Source organism: Sturnira hondurensis, unplaced genomic scaffold (genome assembly GCF_014824575.4).
Source record: "Sturnira hondurensis isolate 20B ecotype Veracruz unplaced genomic scaffold, ASM1482457v3 Scaffold0022201, whole genome shotgun sequence".
NCBI classification, from domain to species: domain Eukaryota; kingdom Metazoa; phylum Chordata; class Mammalia; order Chiroptera; family Phyllostomidae; genus Sturnira; species Sturnira hondurensis.
The window spans coordinates 4,499,090-4,517,152 of NW_028094832.1; the positions used below are offsets into that span (position 1 = coordinate 4,499,090).

General features: G+C 42.9%; 2 protein-coding genes across 2 annotated transcripts in view; both read right to left on the bottom strand.

The window, feature by feature from the left end:
• ZC2HC1B (zinc finger C2HC-type containing 1B) overlaps positions 1-5,680 on the bottom strand; it is a 34,161-nt gene extending 28,481 nt beyond the window's left edge. Inside the window, exon 1 of the mRNA XM_037034805.1 lies at positions 5,653-5,680. Within this exon, the coding sequence (XP_036890700.1) occupies positions 5,653-5,680 (28 nt within the window). The remainder of the gene's footprint in view (positions 1-5,652) is intronic.
• Positions 5,681-6,376: 696 nt separating this feature from the next.
• On the bottom strand, positions 6,377-17,144 carry LTV1 (LTV1 ribosome biogenesis factor). The gene is made up of 11 exons (XM_037034781.1): positions 16,992-17,144; positions 15,910-16,041; positions 14,914-15,087; positions 12,447-12,534; positions 10,520-10,661; positions 9,902-10,160; positions 8,857-8,984; positions 7,778-7,917; positions 7,256-7,308; positions 6,864-7,064; positions 6,377-6,737 (listed from the first exon to the last, which is right to left on the bottom strand). The coding sequence occupies exons 1-11, from the start codon at positions 16,992-16,994 to the stop codon at positions 6,627-6,629; spliced, it is 1,431 nt and encodes a 476-aa protein (XP_036890676.1). The 5' UTR covers positions 16,995-17,144; the 3' UTR covers positions 6,377-6,626.
• Positions 17,145-18,063: the final 919 nt, after the last annotated feature.

The following is an 18,063-nucleotide window of genomic DNA, read 5'->3' on the forward strand; positions in this document are numbered from 1 at the left end:
TAGAATATACTGCTGCTTTCACACTACAATAGCACAGTTGAGGAGTTGTAACAGAGACCATATGGCTTCCAAAGTCAAAATTATACTTCTTGGCCTTTATGAAAAAAGGTCACCAACCAGTAAATTAGAATGTAGTAATTAAAAATGATCTTGGAAGAAGAGCATGGAAAATGTTAATGATACATTATGTTTAAAAATAAAGACTACACAGATCTCTCTATATAGCTACATATATACTATATATAGATATATATGCAGCAATCACCTATGAGTTGTAAGAATAAACGTGGTATTTCTTTTTCCTACATTTTCAACTTCTCTGCAAAGATACATTACTCTTTTAAAAATCAGAATAAAAGATTAAAAAAACAAATTGAGCCCCTTTCCCCAGCTGCCTGTTAGGTGGTCAGGCCTTCCAAGGAAGCCAGGGCTGCGCCGGGGTGAGGCCCTCACTTCATCAGGAGACGAGCACTCACCCACAGCCTGGCCTCTGGCCGGGAGTTCATGTGCACAGACTCCATCCCCGTCCTGCAGGACAATGAGGTGACTGTGACGGAGGCTAAGATCAATACCCTCATTAAAGCAGCTGGTGTAAATGTTGAACCTTTCTGCCCAGGCTTGTTTGCAAAGGCTCTGGCCAATGTCAACATCGGGGGCCTCATCCACAAGGTAGGGCCCCCTGCGTGACTGCTGCCCCAGCAAAGAGAGAAGTGTCAGGAGTCTGCTGATCACATGGGCTCCGGTGTTTTTGACTTTTGTAACATGTTCAATAAAAAGCTGAACTCTGAAAAAAAAAAAAGCCCTGTTGGTAGAAGAGATTCTAAAACAAAGTGTATCAGTTTAGCCATTTGTATCTTTACCGTCTTTAATTGGAGTCTTGGTAGATTTTTAAAGCAGCCATTACTTTGCTACATTGGTTTATAATCTTGGAAAGTTTTAAAATGAGGAAAAGAAAGTGATCTGGAAGTGATCAACAGTTTTGTTTAGCACGCTAACAGTGAAAAATAAGCATTTGGGATCTCAGTTCAAAAACTTTATAAGAAGCCTGGAGAGGATTATGGCTGTAATGAAATTGGAAAAATTTTCTACTTCTGACAAGACATTCTCTTTCTGAGCTGGAAGAATGCTTTGTAAAAACACCTACTAATTCACATTTCCTTATAAAGGCATGGGAGAGAAGGAAAAAGGAAGATGTTTTCTCATTCCCTTGTTAGCAAGTCAAAGAACTCTTAAATCCTTTACAATCCAGATCATGCAAACATTAGCAATTTCGACATCTTCCAAGGCCATATGGCAAAGAGGGTGGTGTACTGATCTCAACTTATTAACTTATCTCAGGAACATGAGTTATGACACACGAAAAGGAACGAGTTAGCATGGTGAACACCCCATCAATATTTGCTTGCTCCCACAGCCCCAGAATACCAAAGTAAACAGACAGAAGGACATAGAGAAACCTAAGGACAGGGACGAAAGACAACAATTAAAAAAAAAATTGGAATCTGCAAAGCTGATGGACATGGTAACCAATGTGGAGGGAAACCCACTTCCCAGGCAGACAGGAGGAAGAACTGAGAACCGTCCGGGTTTGAACTGCAGAGCCCTGCAAAGGCACAGGCCCCGGGTGCAGCACGCGCCTGTGGGACTGAGACAGGGTCAGTGACAGGGAAGAAGACACTACTAACTCATGGAGGAGCAGGGTGCAATCTCCTCAAAAGAGGATTCCCAGATGGCCTCACTCACTGCACGCCTGCTGGCGGATGGCCCTTCCCTACTCCAGCGTAAGTCTGCTCCCCGGAAGGGGGTAAGAGGAGGTCTGTGCAGGAGTGAACACGAGGCCCAGCTCTGGGGAGGGAGTTGTACGAATACCTACAACTGTGGCAACTGTGGGTGATTCTTAGCATCTCTGGTGGTTACAGTCCGGAAAGTCTCTGGTTCACTAAGTGAGAAGACACTGGACTTAAAATTGACTCCAAAGGATAACACACAGCCTCTGGTCACAAATTGTTATCAATCTACCCATGCATACTTCATTGTACGTATTGCTGTTTAAATACACCGTATTTAAGTACGATTGTTGATTCACTAACACTGAACTCATGGCCAACCCTGTAACTGGTGCCTGAATGAAGCTAATCTAACAGACCTGTTTTCTCCATAAAGCATGTCACGGGCTTCCTGGGCTGAGAAACACTAGGTGATTTCAACAGTGTGTTTGGGGGCCATTTTAAGAAGTGAAATCACCAAGAGAAAAGTGCAAACACAAGAAAAGTGTGCCTGCCTCCCAGGAGACTGTGAAAAGGACACTCGTTTACAGCATGAGCTGAAACTAGAAAGCACAGCATCACCTTGTTCTTTCTGCCTTAGCTGGGAATGTGCACGTCAGGACGCTCAACTTTTAACTGCATGTCTGTGAATGATCAAGGAACTGCCATCAGCATACTTGCAAATAGGGACCCCATGATTAAGGAGAATTAACTGTATGTATAGTTGTATGTGCATACCCACATACATGTATGCATACAATCTAGTGATTAATCTCATGAACAATGATGCTGAAAGCAGAGAACACGGCCCACCTCTCTCTGCCTCTGCTCAACTCACAGGACCCTGCCGGCTAGTCCCTTACTCCCGAGGCTGAATAAGGTCTTTGGGAGTATGTAACTCTCCCACAAGGACAGGGCAAAGATGCTGACACTGGGAAGATGCCCAAACAGCTCACCCAGACCACCCTAATAAAGCTCAAGATCATCAAACGCTATTCACCCATTTAGAGTTCCCAGTGTTTTCTTCATCCAATCTTAATCATGGACAGAAATGAATTTCCAAAGATCTGAGGAAAGTACCTAGCACATAAGCCTCCCCCAAACAAACACACAAACAAACAAACAAACGAACAGCAATTTAAAGGAAAATTAAACCTCTTGGAAATTAAAGACTTATAGGAGATGTTGAAACCTCAGTAGAAGGTTGGGAACTAAAATTAGGGACCTCTCCCAGAAAGCAAAGTAAGATGACAGCAGAGATGGGAGCACAGGATAAGCAGGTTAGAGCACCTGTCCAGAAGGTTCTACTCCAAATAATAGGGATTCAAGAGAGACAGTGAGAAAACATAAGGAAGGAAATAAAAGAATTTTTAACCATTTCTAGAAGTGAAAGGACATGAGCCCCCTGGTTGAAAGAGTGAAAATAGATGTGCAACAATAAACATTGTCATAAAATCTTAGAACACTGGAGACTAGACATTCTACCAACTTAGAGGAAGAAAAGTAATGTACAAAGAAAGCATCAGGGATCAGAACGGCTTCAGGCTCCAAATAGTGAACATGGAAATGCGACAAACCCCTTAAACTCCTGAAGGAAAATAATCTACAACCCAGAATGTTACCCCTAGCCACACCGTCATCAAGTATGGAGGCAAAATAATTTCCAGACATGCCAAGGTTTCAAAAAGTTGCACATCCTGTGTAACCTACCTCATGAATTACTAGAGGATGTGTTTCCCAAGGTGAGCAAATAGGCAATTCAAGACGGGAGGGAGAAGGGAACTCCCCGGGGTAACAGCCAGACACCGTAACTAGTGAGCTGCCAGCCCAGGATGGAGGTGTGGGACTAAGGACACCCATGATGACGACTGTCACGACCAAGATATTCGCTGCCTTTGTAATCGGAGAACAGTCAGGTCCCTGTCTATCTGGGTCCCATTGTTCCACGCTGGACTTGTTTGAGCAAAGTCGAGTGAAATGCCTGCTCTCCACTCCACATGTGGTGACTTACGTTCCTTAGGACGCACTTGTCACCTTGCTGACACCTCCACATGGGGCTGTTGTAAACTCTTGAAGCTGTAATTGGTCTCAGAGGCTATTAAGCCCATTTTTTCAAGAATGCCTTCTTCAAAGGTGGCAAATACTGCCTTCATAGAGCTAGATTTACACTTAGTTGTTCAAAACGAAACAAGACTGTGTTTAGGGATATGGTACAGGTGATGTAGTCTATATAGTACAAAAAAGGAGAGTGGAATGAATTTGAGGATGGGCCCATGTGGGACTTGCATGTTGTATTTCCTACTTGAATAGTAGGAGTTCATTATAAATTCTCCGGTAAGTTTCACAACTAAAACAGGAGGCCATTAGAGTTTTCATCTTCTCCTGTGTTAATGGGAACATACAAGCTGGACAAAACCTGGTCATGTCAACACATGGAAGAAGCAACGAAAGTACTTAAGTATGGGTACTGTAACAGTCAAGTTACAAGATGCTAGATAAGAGTCCTGTCCTTCACCGGAGGTGATTTGATGACATCACAATGGAGGTGTGGAAACAACACATCCCAGATTTTACACAGAAATGGTAATTTGTTTTGGACACTTGATTTGTAAAATAGTTCTAAAATATATGAAAAAGTGATTTCATACCACTCACGGACAGTCCTTAAAACAGGAAAATTCACTTTGCCCCCTACCTGGGATGACAGGCCTTCATTCTCCTTGCTAATATCAGGACTATTTCCCATTGTTTCCTCTAAGTTGAAGTCACTTTAAGTCTCTCCCAACTACCCATTCATGTACATACTGCTTAATGACCATTTACCCAAAGCCAGGCGCTGCTCTAGCCCCGGAGATGAAGTGCTAAACCCAAGTTTCCTGCCCTCAGTTTCAGGAAGGACGGAAACTCTCAGATGCCACTAGGTGCTGGGAAGAACATACAGCAGGAAGGAGCATGAAGAATAGAGGCAGGGGTGTGTGTACTGCATTTTAAACACATGGTCAGGGAGAAGTTCACGGGCAGGCGGAAACTGAGCACAGCCTCGAGGGGCTCATTGGCAGGAAGAGCACTCTGGGGGGAGCAGCAGGCGTCCAGATCCTCCTTCCCAGCGATTACTGTATCAGCCACTTGGCACTGGTGGCTGCGTTTCGCCGCACACGCCCTGCCTCCTCACAGATGACACAGTCCTTGAAGGCAAATCCCCCGTTATCACTTTGGACTTCCAACGTTTAGCATAGAGCTTATGTGAAGTTCCCAATCACTGTTTATAGATGACTCAAATCATAAATATTCCAGAATGTTGTGAAATAAATCACAATATTGTGTAAGAATTTGTTCCCCAGCATAAAGTTAAGATCTTTAAATCTGGAGGATAATCAACCTAAGCCACACTATGTTTCACCAAGACTGGCGGCTTATAGTCACATTCTCTAAACTGCAAAAACGTGATGTGCTGACCTGAACCCTTTGGGTAAGGTACAGTGAAATTATAAGCTCCTGAGATGAAATTCAAATAGCCCCAAGTCAAGGTCACATTCCACATCTATAGGATTCTTGCTAGTTTTGAGAACTTTCAGTTAACTACCAGAATAACAGTCTGTTCTTTTAGGATTTAGTGCATTCCCAGGTATCATCGACCATCATCTGAACCTTTGCTTCCCCAGGTTCGGCACTCAGCTACGCTGGTGTGTGTACCTACAGCATCTGTAGTGACAAGCTCCTCAGCCAGGTTTTTTGTATCAGTGTTGGTAGAGCATATACTGCTACTGCTTTTCACAACTTCTAAATCTCCTACAGTAATCACTTAGACTTAAAATTGGTAACACAGAGAAGATAACCCCAGCTTTGGAAAAGCCATCATCAAATGAATCAGATGAAGACCGCTCACCTGATAAAAATGGTTCTGGCCTGGCCATTCTGTTCCCAACTCAGACCAACAGTGTCCACAGGTTTCTCTTCTAGAATAGTCCAGATAACATATTAGTCATGGACACATGAATGAGGGTCACTAACAACTTGTCTATTTCAAGGAAGTCACAGTTTACCAAATAATTAACAATTGTGATGGTGTCGATGCCTGAGCCTTGAAAATGTGTCAAGAAAAAAAAAAAAACCCAACTCATCAAAAAAGTTGGGAGTTTTCAATGAGGTATTTTAACCAAGTAGAAATGGTTCCAAGCACTAAATGTTTAAAGGACAAACTTTCTAGTTTAAACTGAAATAAATATTTCTGATTATGAGCCAGGTACTTCTTCTGCAGCCAAGGAAGTTTTCTTGATTATTTCTTTTGTTTCCTGACTTTGCTGTCCCTAAATTCCAAAAGCAAGTCACCCAGCAATTAGGCCCTAACAACCTACTAAGTTTTACCATCCTTTTGAAATAACCTTTGCACCAGCTTCCTACCAGTGGAAACTTCTCAGAAAAACTCTTCTCAATCAGCATTTCAAAATTAGCTTAAATGGGCCACTTTTCTATGTATTGCAAATTAAACCACTTAACTACTGAAAAGGAGTGATTTCAAAGAAATAGTTGAGAACATCTGCAAAAGGCAACTGGGACAACCATACACATAAATGAAGAACACAATTCCACTTAAATTATGAAGACATTTTTAGTTAATTTACCCACATATTTCACATTCATAAAGTCGTTTATTTCAGGGCAAATATCAGCTTATCATATTAAATTTTAAAATATTACAATATTTACAAACTTGCTGGAATAAATACAAATCCTGTACTGGTTTCTTTTCGGTGTGTGCCAGTAAAACTGGCAGATCAGCCTCGTCTCTGAAGACCCCCATTCACCCTGAACAGGACGAGGGGCCTGAAGGGCAATGCGCCTGCCCTGAAAGTGCCCCTGTCAGAGCTTCAGACCCTCAACATTCTTCTTCAGGTTCAGCAGCTCCTTTTCCTGCCTTCTCTTCTCCAGTTTGAAGGCTAATTTGTTAGCTTTCTTCTCTACCCTCCGTTCCTGTACGAGAATATGTTCATGTTATGCACATCTTCAAACTGACGCAGACTACTTTTATAAAATTAAATTCCCATGACCTCCCTGCCACCAGCTCTTTGCAAATCTCACATCTGAGAGGCACTTTACCTTCCGCTCTTCTTTTATCGCGTGCTTTCTTGCTCTTTTATCTTCTCTGCTTTCATTTCTAGAGCGCGGCTGCGTCGACACCTTGGGCAGATCACTGTCATTAATCATCTGCATTCGTTCAACTTGCTTTGCTGTGAATCCTTTCTTAGGTAAGATGTTGAGAGGTATTCCTGTTTTAGAAGATATTTGGATTTGCTTGGGCTGAAATAAAGATAAAATGGCATTAGGCTTACTCTGCGTTCCTATTAAAAAACAGCTCACCTGTGACACTTTATTGTTGCTTTTCCTAGTGGTGCTGGTAGTCACTAGAGGTAAAGCCACTTCTGAGAAAATAATCTGTGCCTTTCCCTGCTCGCACTGCATATTCTGAACAGCTCAGGATGTCAGCTTACCTTTGGTTCATACTTGATAAGTTGTGGATGGTTATATAAATTTGAGTATGTACCTAAAAAAAAAAATCATGTATCAAGTAAGAACACTTTTAGTTCAGCAAAAAAGTTCCTACTATATTCCCAGCTTTAGTATTTTTTTAAAGATTTTATTTATTTTCAGAGAGAGGGGAAAGGAGGGAGAAAGAGGGAGAGCAACATCAATGTGTGGTTGCCTCTTGTGTGCCTCCCAACGTGGCCGGCAACCCAGGCATGTGCCCTAACTAGGAATCGAACCAGTGGCCCTTTGGTTCACAGGTCGGCACTCAATCCACTAAGCCACACCAGCCAGGGCAGTTTTAGTGTTTTCACAGTCCAAATTAACACTGAAGTATCTGTTATAAATGATTTTATATTGTTTATAACTTAGAAATATTTTTTCAAATTTTCAGAAAATATGTATCCTTTCAACAAGTCGATGTACTTGTTAATACTTTAAAATCACTGTCCAACTTTCAGCAGCAGAACGGACCCTAAGATACTCACTACAAATGGATTCACAGTCCCACTTCTCTTTGCCTTCTTCAAGAACTAAGGTGACAATCTCTTCCTCCTCAGACCCATCCAGTTCATTCGTGGGTAGGTCCTGATCCTCGAAGGGTTCAAGGGTGCTCAGTCTCACGCAGCTTTTGGTGACGTTTTCAGAGAGGAAGACAAGAGGGACCAAAGCACAAAGCATCATGCTGTAGTTACCCAACCTGCACTATGTGCACAGTTCCCAAAAACTATGGAAACAAAAGCGTTTTTAAAAACCCACCATCTCCAGTGTCCTGTTTGTCATTTCCTGTCACAATCAGCTTTCTCTAGCCCTGCCTCTCCCTTCCAGCAGGTCCTGGACAGTCAGTCCGCTGACAGGAAGGAAAAATCTATCTGCATCTTTGCAAGGATATAACACATTAAACAAAATATCTGCTTCCCTAAAACATAATCTTTTTTAAAGCTGTGAAAAGCACTGGCCCATCTGTCTCTTCAAAGTATTCAAATAATTCACCCCAAGAATGCAGCTCTTACCCTGCTGCAGGGTCAGCATATGCCAGTGGTCACAGGACATCAGACCTTCCTAGCAGATGTAAACACCTCATTAGCTCCTCAGAGAAATCACCTAATGTGCATGCTGATTCACCAAATACTTGGCTAGAAATTTCTACTAATCCAGCTGGAGAGATAAACTCTTATCTTTCTACAAGCCATAAATATGTACTTCTCAGAACGCCTGGCATATCTGGAAGATTAAGAGTACATACACTTAGACTTAGAAGTCAAGGAATTCTTCTGCCAGAGAAGCTAGAAGCAGCATCTCATTCTCAAGTGGAATGTGACCTTGAACTTCCCACTCTAACCCTCAGTTATTCCATCTTTACTCTCAGAGACAGTGGTTCTCTATATGTTCCTGACCATTGTTATGTTCACTTTTAGAACTCGTAATATCAAAATGTGAGCCCAAGGCTATGGAAAACGTTCCATCATCTTAAGATGGATTCTGACTGGGTGATTTTCGATTCATGTGTACAATTACTTTATCTGAACACAAAAAAACAGAGGTAAGCCAGGACAAGTCACCGTACTTCTCTGCCTTCTCTTTATAGTAGTCATTCAAAACGTCCTCTAAGCGACTGCTGTCAACTTGAATGGAACCTTCCAGTTCAGCATTATCCAGAGCTCCAATTTCATCATCATCATACTGCTCATAAAACTTGAATACAAAGAGAAAAGACACCAAGAAAATGAATGTGTTCAGTAAGAATACAGCATTTAATGTTATTTTTTTACATTAATTTTACTCCTCCCATGGGATCACCACTACCAGTAAAACATTACGAGGGACTCGGCACCACAGCAGTACTGTGTGGGAGACACGCCACCAGCACTTAAGACTGCAGACAGGCTGCCTTGGGACGTGACAACAGAGGCAGCCTTCTATTTAGCCCGGAGAGCAAAACACCAGGCTGAAGTCTTTACCTAAGAACACTTCACAGACGCTTTCAAATACATTAAGTGTGCAAACTAATGTACAGATTTCACTTTTTTTCCTTTAGATGATGTTTATTTCAAATGCTGTCCACACTGTCAGGCTTTGTGAAAGAGCAATAAGCAGGGGTGATGTAACCCCTGAAGGGGGTTATCGCAGTAACAGTTTGCTGATTTTGCTGCGGAAGAGTGGAAACTGGTACTAAGCGAAATGCAGCAAAGTTAGAATCTTTATCTTAGGAAGCCACTAGACATTCCGCCATCAATCATTTACTGAACAGCTCAAAGTTTAAACTCCTAACACATGCCAGATAATACTTGAGGCCTCGGGATATACTGGTGAGCAAAAATACACACACATACGCAAAATGGAAAGAAATGAATTTTGTTTATGCTCCAGCTAATACTTGAGGAAGTAGCATAATCTTGGGGATTGTAACGGAAGAGGTTTGGAATCAAAATGTCAGCATTCTAAGAGGAAAGTCAGGAGCTTTGATAGGCCTCTTTTGACTTATATGCATTCTTCCCAGAATTAAAGGTGGTTTGCTTTAATAAAAGTTATAGGCTGTTTCTAAAGTTGAAAGTCCTAGCTCCAGTACTGTGTATTAAAAGCATTAAGGGGCCCCTAATTGGGGACCTTACCTTCTCAAATCTTTCATCATGTAGGGTCAGTTGCTCATTTCTCCTCATGACTGAGGATGTCATAGAATAGTCAGTAAAGCGACTTTTTGTTTCCTCTTCCCAGAACAAGTGACTTTCTAGGGCCCTAAGAGGTGTCCCTGGGGCTGACACAGCCTCGTCCGATAACGAGCCCGCAGAGTCAAAGTCATTGTCATCGCTGCCTTGCTCCTTCCCATCACCAGCATCTTCCCACTCACGGCCATCTTCAGCCTCCAATTTCCTAAAGTCAGATCATCAATTAACTGCCAAAACAACTCGAAAAACAACAGAACCAAGTGACTTTACACAAATAAAATTCGAGGATGTTTCAGGGAGGATTCTTGTTTAGGCAGAACAGCTGTGCCGTTGGCCAGTCTGGCACGACTGGAAAGTAATGAACTAGCAATCAGGCGTCCTGGCCTTTAGCCCCACCTACTGATGGTTTGTAAAGAATTCCAGTCTCACACTGTCTGCTCTGAAATACAGAATTTTCAGACCCAAGTCTTGGAAAGTCTTTTTCAGCGGTAACATTCTATGATTACTATCCTATTAAAGAAGCAGCAATCGGGTTATCCCTGCTTTGAAATAAACCACACATACTGTATATCCATTCCCGCTTCCTCTTCTCTTGGCTTATTAGCCTGAAGAATAAAATCATCTTCAAGCAGATTATCTGGATTATCAAAATCAAAATCATCATCAAGAGCCGCAACAATGTCAGGATCAAAATCCAGCCGAGGTCCTACATAGAGAACAAAAATTGAGTAGTGATTCCCAAGAAATCATCATTCATCATTCCTTTAACTTAACACAATGTGAGTACCTATTACATTTAATAGGCCAAAGCACAAAACAATGAAGAACTCTTAAGAAATTCAGTCTAGAGAGGGAAATAGAGATGCATGACTGCAAGAAAATAAAAAAGGGAAAACCCCTTCCACTACAGAGGTACATATTTAAATAGTCTATTAGGCAAGATTCAAAGCTTTGACTGCAGCAAGAAACTGGACTTTAAATTCACCGGTTAAAAGTCACTCAATAATTTGTAGCTTATTAAACTTTGTCTTTTGAGACTGAGATTTCAGTAAAACACAACCTGTTTCTTCAGCTATGTTTTTTTAAATAAATAGTAGAGTTCAAGAGAAAGTTTCAAGTTCAAACTTGTAAACTTGTAAACTTGGCTTCCAAAACCCCTTCACAATGTGGCTACTGCTTGGCCAGTCTCCTTTCACGGTAATCCTTCCCCTTCACGTCAGGCACGCTAAATGCATGCGTTATCTATACTCATGTTGCTTTGCTTTTGCACGCGGTTTCCCCCGTCCAGAATACCCTCTCCTCACCACCCCACCCTTCTTCACCGACCTGCTGAACTTATACCTAAGAAACTGACTTAGAATGACTTCCTCTAGGGTGCCTTGCTCAGCACCCCAAGGCTTGTTTGGTGTTTCACCATTCAGTCATTTGTCCTGTAACCGTATTTCCCATCTATCCTCATCTCTCCCACTGATGGCCAACTCCTCGTGGTCAGGGATTACGCTTTATATTGGTTTAACCCAAGACCCTGCCCAAGAGTGGCAACTCAGAAATCCGTAGAGTGGAATAATAGTTAGTGCGACATGGCAAGTTTGGGGACTGAAAGATGGGGGTGAGGTCAGGGGGTGAAAAGGGGGAAGGGATTGGGAAGTACAAACTGGCAGTTACAGAATAGTCAGGGGTGCGTCAAGTGAAGCACAGAGAATATAGTAATATTGTAATAACTATTTATGGTGTCAGACAGGTAACTAGAAAGTGTGGTCACTTAGTAAATTATATAATGCCAGTGTGGTCACTTAGTAAATTATATAATGCCCAATCACTGGATTAAACACCCGGAACTGATATAGTATTGTATGTCAAGTGTAACTGGAAAATAAAAAAGTAAAGTCAAAAAAGTTCTCATCACAAGAAAAAAAACTCTGTCCTGTGTGGTGGTGATGTAGACTCACTGTGGTGATCATTTCACAATATGTACAAATACTGAGTAATGTTGTACACCTGAAACTAATATAATACTATCTGTCAATTATATCTCAATAAAAATATTAATCATTTAAAAAAAACCAAGGCAATTTAGAGTAAAATACCAAACACGTCTGTGGACTTCCACGCATGTTCTAAAATATAATATTGGTACTACAAACCAACCAACCAAGAAACATAATTTTTCAGTGTGTCTGGAACAGATGGAGAAATGGGACTTCTATACTCTAGGGAGAACTTCTAAAAGCTAACAAATTAAAAGAACGCTGATCACATGCATCCCTTCCTAATCTCTGATCTGAATCTGAACACATCGCAATTGTTTCAACACTTCATCAGGGGTCAGCAAAAGTAGGTTTACAGTTGCAATACAAATAAATAATCCAATAATTGGTAAATAATAATACAAGAATAACTGTTTCATGTACTCACAACTATAAACCTACTTTTGCTCAGCTGTGTAAAACATAGCTCCGTCCACTGGAAAGGGTAAACAAATTAAACACACCTGACACGGGAGCTGCTTTATTTAACAATCCAACATCTTCCTCAAACTCTGATGCAAACACCGATGAAGGCAACTTAATTCCAGCACTCTTGAAAAAGAAATGACACAAACGGTTAGGTTTCGTTGGCAGTACTTCTGAACCACTATACAGGGTTAAAAAATGTGTTACCCCCAAATCCATGCTCACCCAGAAGCTCGGAATGTGACCTTACTTAGAAATGGAATCCCTGCAGATGTAATTAGCTGGGGTGAGGTGGTAATGGAGTGTGGCGGCCCAAACCCAACCACTGGCCTGTTCTTACAAGAAGGCCACGTGAACAAAGAGACACACAGGGCAGGATCCCAGGGGAAGATGGAGGTGACTAGCGTGATGCCAGCAGTTTCTGACCAGTCCTTATGCCTTCACTTCATCTTTTCAACCAAAAAGCTAGTAACGGGAGGGTCACATTATCTGTCTCCAGGCACCTCGCCATGTACTCGGTCCTCAGCCGAGCAGCAGGCACGGAGCGGGGAGCACACCGCCACTGGTCGGCAGCCTGCACTGGCAGCCCCAGCAGAGCACCGAGCGCAGGCTACGCACAGCGGCACACGCCCGGCGAGCTGCTCTGGCTCCCAAAGGGAGTCTCTCTGTGGCACAGGCCTGGTCTTCCACTGCAGAGGACTTTTGTAAAAAACAGACTGACCAGATATAATTCCCATACACACAATTCACCCATTTAGAGCGCACAATTTAATGGTTTTGGTATGTTACATGATCACTTTTTTAAAACTGTGGTAAAATAGATGTGGTCTTTTAAAAATATATTCGTTGTGATTACTAATCCTTGAAATTCAAAGGTTGAAAAAAGGATCACTTTATTTTTGTGAATTCACCTTGCAGATTGTTCCCAAACCTTGAGAAACAGTCAAAGAATCACCTACACAATTAGAGTTTAGACAGTGACTAGAAAGAAGAGTGGAACCCTCCTTACTGGCTGCAGCAGTTCCTATTACAGGGGTGGGCAAGATTAGGTTAAATTACCAGCCGTCACCATCTAAAAGATAAACCACAAGGACACAGAATAGTAAGGCCAATGCTACAAGAATAAATGATACTTAAGAAGAAACTGTTTCACGTACGCAAAGCTGTAAACGTACCTTGGCCCAGCCCCGCACACGGAGTCTGCCCAGCTGCTTTCTAGCGCAGCAGCCTCTGCCTTCCCTCACGTGGAAATCAGGGGCTGCTCGCACTCATTTCTGTACTGGCTTTATGCAATGCCTTACTTTCTGCTGTTAGGGCTTATTCAAGATTTCTGCTTTACTCAATTTTGACGGCTTATTACAAATTCCTTTAAGGTAAAAAAAGCACATGGGACTCATTTACGTTCTTGGATTGTGCTGCAGAAATCCGATGGCAATTTTGCCTTTAAACATGCGCTTTTCCTGGTAAACATCACTGAAGGGTCCATTTAAGAGCCTAAAGCTATTAAAAAGCCAACCAGACAGTGATTACTTTCAAACAACATGAATTAGGAAATAAAAGCTAATCTTGTAGTGGTCACTACAGTCAGCCAGAAGAATGTTAGAATTTTTCTCCATAAGATAAAGAACTTGAGCCACTACTGGACGCCCCCCCAATGGTTTATAGAAGGAAGTCACTAAGATAAGTACCCTATTATGTCTCCAACAGCCCTGGGGAAGAAGGAGAAGGTGAGCTGGCTCACAGATGTGGCAGTGGGGTGTGCAGCCTCACAAGATAGCTATGACCCAGTGAGTGAATGAACAGCTGCAGTTACCACCTCTTTCTGTGGGACAATACCCTGAAATCTAATCGTTTGAACTCCCTTTACGCAAGAAGCTATAGACTGAAGGAGATATGACCATATCTTCCCTGAGGAAAAAAATGCCCAGACCATAACAGATTAAAGAATGAGAAGCAGGAAAATTTGGTGCCCTCCCCCTCTTTGACAATCTCCTCATTTTTGTCAGTAACCCAATAAAGGAAGTGCCAGGTGACAGAAAAGTGTCACAGAGAAATGTATGCTAAGATGGAACAAAAACAAGCTAACAAAACCTCACAGTGTGGGTGTCCTTAATGTAAACAGGAAGAACTGTTTACATTAATGTAAACAGGAAAAAAAGAACTCATGTTGGTAGCACTAATTTCATATAAGTATGTGCTCTCACTTGCACTTAAAAGATGAATTATTAAAGAGCTACCAAATATCTCTGCATCCATCCAAAGTTCCAACCTTGTCAAAAGCTGTCACTTGTAACAACTGCCACCAGAGAAGAGGGGGCCTCCTGTACTATACCCGCACGCACACACACCCAGCACTTTCCGTGAGGGCATGGTCTGTCTTTGTATCCTTCGGATTGATGCTGTTTCTTGCCCCGAACAATTAGTGATTTTAAAATGGTGCTTCCCCATCCCTCCACTTGCCAGCCCCTCACTCTCTCTCGCACATAAACTGCTGAAAAACCTTACTAAAATCACTGAAGGGTCTTCGTTTTCATTTCTCCTGTTGAGTATGCTGACGGTACTAGTGGGAATAAGCTCCGAGGGCCCAGACGGTTCCTTCAAGTGCTGCAGGTAGTCATAGTCGTCGTCAAAGAACACTCCGTACTTCCTCTGCTCTGCTCGCCTCTCGTCATCATTTATCTAGGATAATTAGCAAAATGGAGCTAGTACCTCTTCCAGATTAAGGCACAGGAACCTTGCAAAGGGTAAAGCTTTCAGAGTAAGAGGCAGATGGCACACAGCACACGGACATCCTGGCTGACAGCAATGAGAGAGTGACATTTTGACAAATTCAGGAAGCCCAGAGCTTGTAAACCACTGTGCCACATAAAATTGGAAATGTTAACAAATCATTCCTCCTTTCACTAGACATTTCTGTGCAACAATTCAAGCCAAGAAACACACACGCAGCAATTTGTTTTATCATGTACTTAGAAGATCAGAAAAAAGACTAGGAGTTCCCGCAAGATTAAGTACAATTTCTTATATTTATATGCCAAGAAACTTCTCAAGGTACATCATAAACTTTGGGCCCAATGTTCCCCAACCGACCTTGTGAAGGCTCCTGGTATTTTCCAAAGCTAACTTACGAGTTTCAATGTTTTACATTTCGTGAGATCAGAAGGCAAAATGCAGTTTGTGGTTATGAAATGAAACAACCTCAGGGAAAGCAGAGACTGAATATTTTGGTTGCGCCCTAAATAATATCATGCAGTACTAGAGCTGATGGCTTATGAAATATTTACCATTACTCTATAGGATTTGCTCATTGAAACATCTCAAATAAAGATGCTTTATTCTTTCAATCAAAATTAATATGCACAATGTAAACATCAGCACACTTGCTGAAAATTAAGTCACAAATTTTGTTTCCCTGAAAATCAGTTATCTGAGAATAGCAGCTAGCTTAAAAAATTGCCAAAAGCCCAACTACAAACTTACTGGCTAAAGATCAGCACCTACTTTCTGTGCAGGCAACAGAACTCTCTGGGGTGCAGTCTCATCTGCTGCTAAAGGATCTCGCTGGCTCCGATGGACCAGGTGAAAAGACACAGCTTTCTTCTTTTCTATAAAAGGCTTTTTCTTCCTGTGAGGCTTCAAAGGACAGAATCAGAACAAGCCGTTAAAACAGAACCAAAACACCCGTGAATAGTATCATAGTCCACATAGGCAACTTCAGTAAATTATGTGAAGAATCAACATATTTTTGAAATTTCCACTCCTAGGGTAGGCAACAGCAACTATGTTCTCTAAAATCTATACTTACCTTCCTCCAATAAACATTTGTTGACATCTACTCTGTCAGAAGCCTTTGTTCTGGGTGCTGGTGACCCAGCAATTGGAAAGCTGGACAAGCCCCTATTCTTCTCTAGCAAGTCATCAAGAAAAATGATTTCATGTAAAGAAAGCAAAAATATGATGATGTGCAAATGACTTGAGTTATTTAAATTGGGTGCTTTGAGAAGGTCCCTGACAGGTTGGAGCAGAATGACAATGAGCCTGCCACGAGAAAATCTGGGAAAGGCAGTTAGTAGGAAGCAGGGTACACACTTCATGTATCAACTTTTATGTGAGACGGCGATACAACAGCTGAAGTTTAATAAGATTCATCATTCCTTTGTATAGTTTCATTTCGCTACCCAACCTTGCTTTTCCAAACGGAGAAAGCATCATCCCAGTGGAGTAAGATGCCTTCCTTTGGGCCGAACCTCAGAGTCTCCCGCAAGTTCCCCTCCCCAGAGCAAACTGACAGGCAGACGCCACCCTCTTCTCTCGACCCCGTGAACACAGGGTGGTACGTTTGTGTTTTATACCCCACAGGTTCTCTGGCCCTTCTGGGTAAAGGGCGGGGGGCAATTCTCTTATGCCCGTTCTCAGGGAGGCTCTTGACCATGGAAGACACACTCTAAACGACAAAGTATGACCGAGCTGGTGAGGATGACCCATACCAGGGCCCTGAGCCGCGAACCTCCTCCTCGCACCTTTGGGCCATTAACACCCCGCACCCAAAGTGCTCCGCCCCCCTGGAAGCCGGGCACGCTCACCATGTTGCAACCGCACGGCGCTCACACCAAAGAGCGGTGGCTACACTCTCTGAGTCCCGGGGCTGGTGACAGGCTACCTCGGACCCGCTGTCAAAGGCCAGCTCGCACGGGAGTCCCCGGGCCCAAACACACGTGCAAACCCGGCAACCGGACGGGAAGTCACGCAGCAGGGGGGAAATGAGCCAATCGCCGAAGAGCTAAAGGGTCGTGGCCGGTAGTTACGTATGGCTCCCTCCGTCCCAGAGATCGCGAGAAGCTCCTGGGAGGTAGGCTGTTCCCACCCCCCAGGAGGCGGGGCTTCTTCGGCCCAGAAGTCAGTCCTCGGGGGAATGGAATCGCAGGTTCCCCCTTTGCGCTGGGGCGCGAAAGGGGGTTTCTGTTTTGGCGAGAACTTGGCTTTTGTAGCGCCCTCTATCGAGAACAGAGGCCACGCATCCAGCACTTCCTTTGACAGTTGTATTCCCTGGGCATTTATGACCGTAAAAAACAAAACAAAACAAAACAAAAAAACCGTGTACACAGAAGGTGGGCACCTTCCCCGGTACCCGAGTTTTCAGGTTCCCCCTCTTTTGTGCTGGCGCGGAGCCTGTTGCGTTTGCAGGGGAAAACCAGACAATAGTGAATATTCATTATTCCCAGGGCCTTGCTATTCTAGGCTGCCCCAGGCTTAATCAGGTCTTCGGGTATTTTACACCGTTAGTGAACTGCATTAAATGTTCAGTTAATCAAAGGCCCGAGACTGTTGACAGTAGAGGCATTTGAATTAATGAAATATGTTCAGAATCTCTTGGGTATTTGTACACCCTATCTTATAAAATGAAAAGTTTGTTCTCTTCCAAGTCTTTCCTCAAATGTTTTGAGCAATAGGCTGGAGCACAGGTGGCAAACACAAGGCCCACGGGCCAGTTCTGGCCCTCCTGCTTGTTTCTACCCCGAGGCAGGGCCCACTTCTCGCTTAACTGTTAAGGAGTAGTTACATCTATACAGTCCCAAAATTACACTCAGCCCTTTGAAGGCAACCGGGAGGCTGATGTGGACCCCCGTGAAAATGAGTTTGACACCCCTGGGCTAG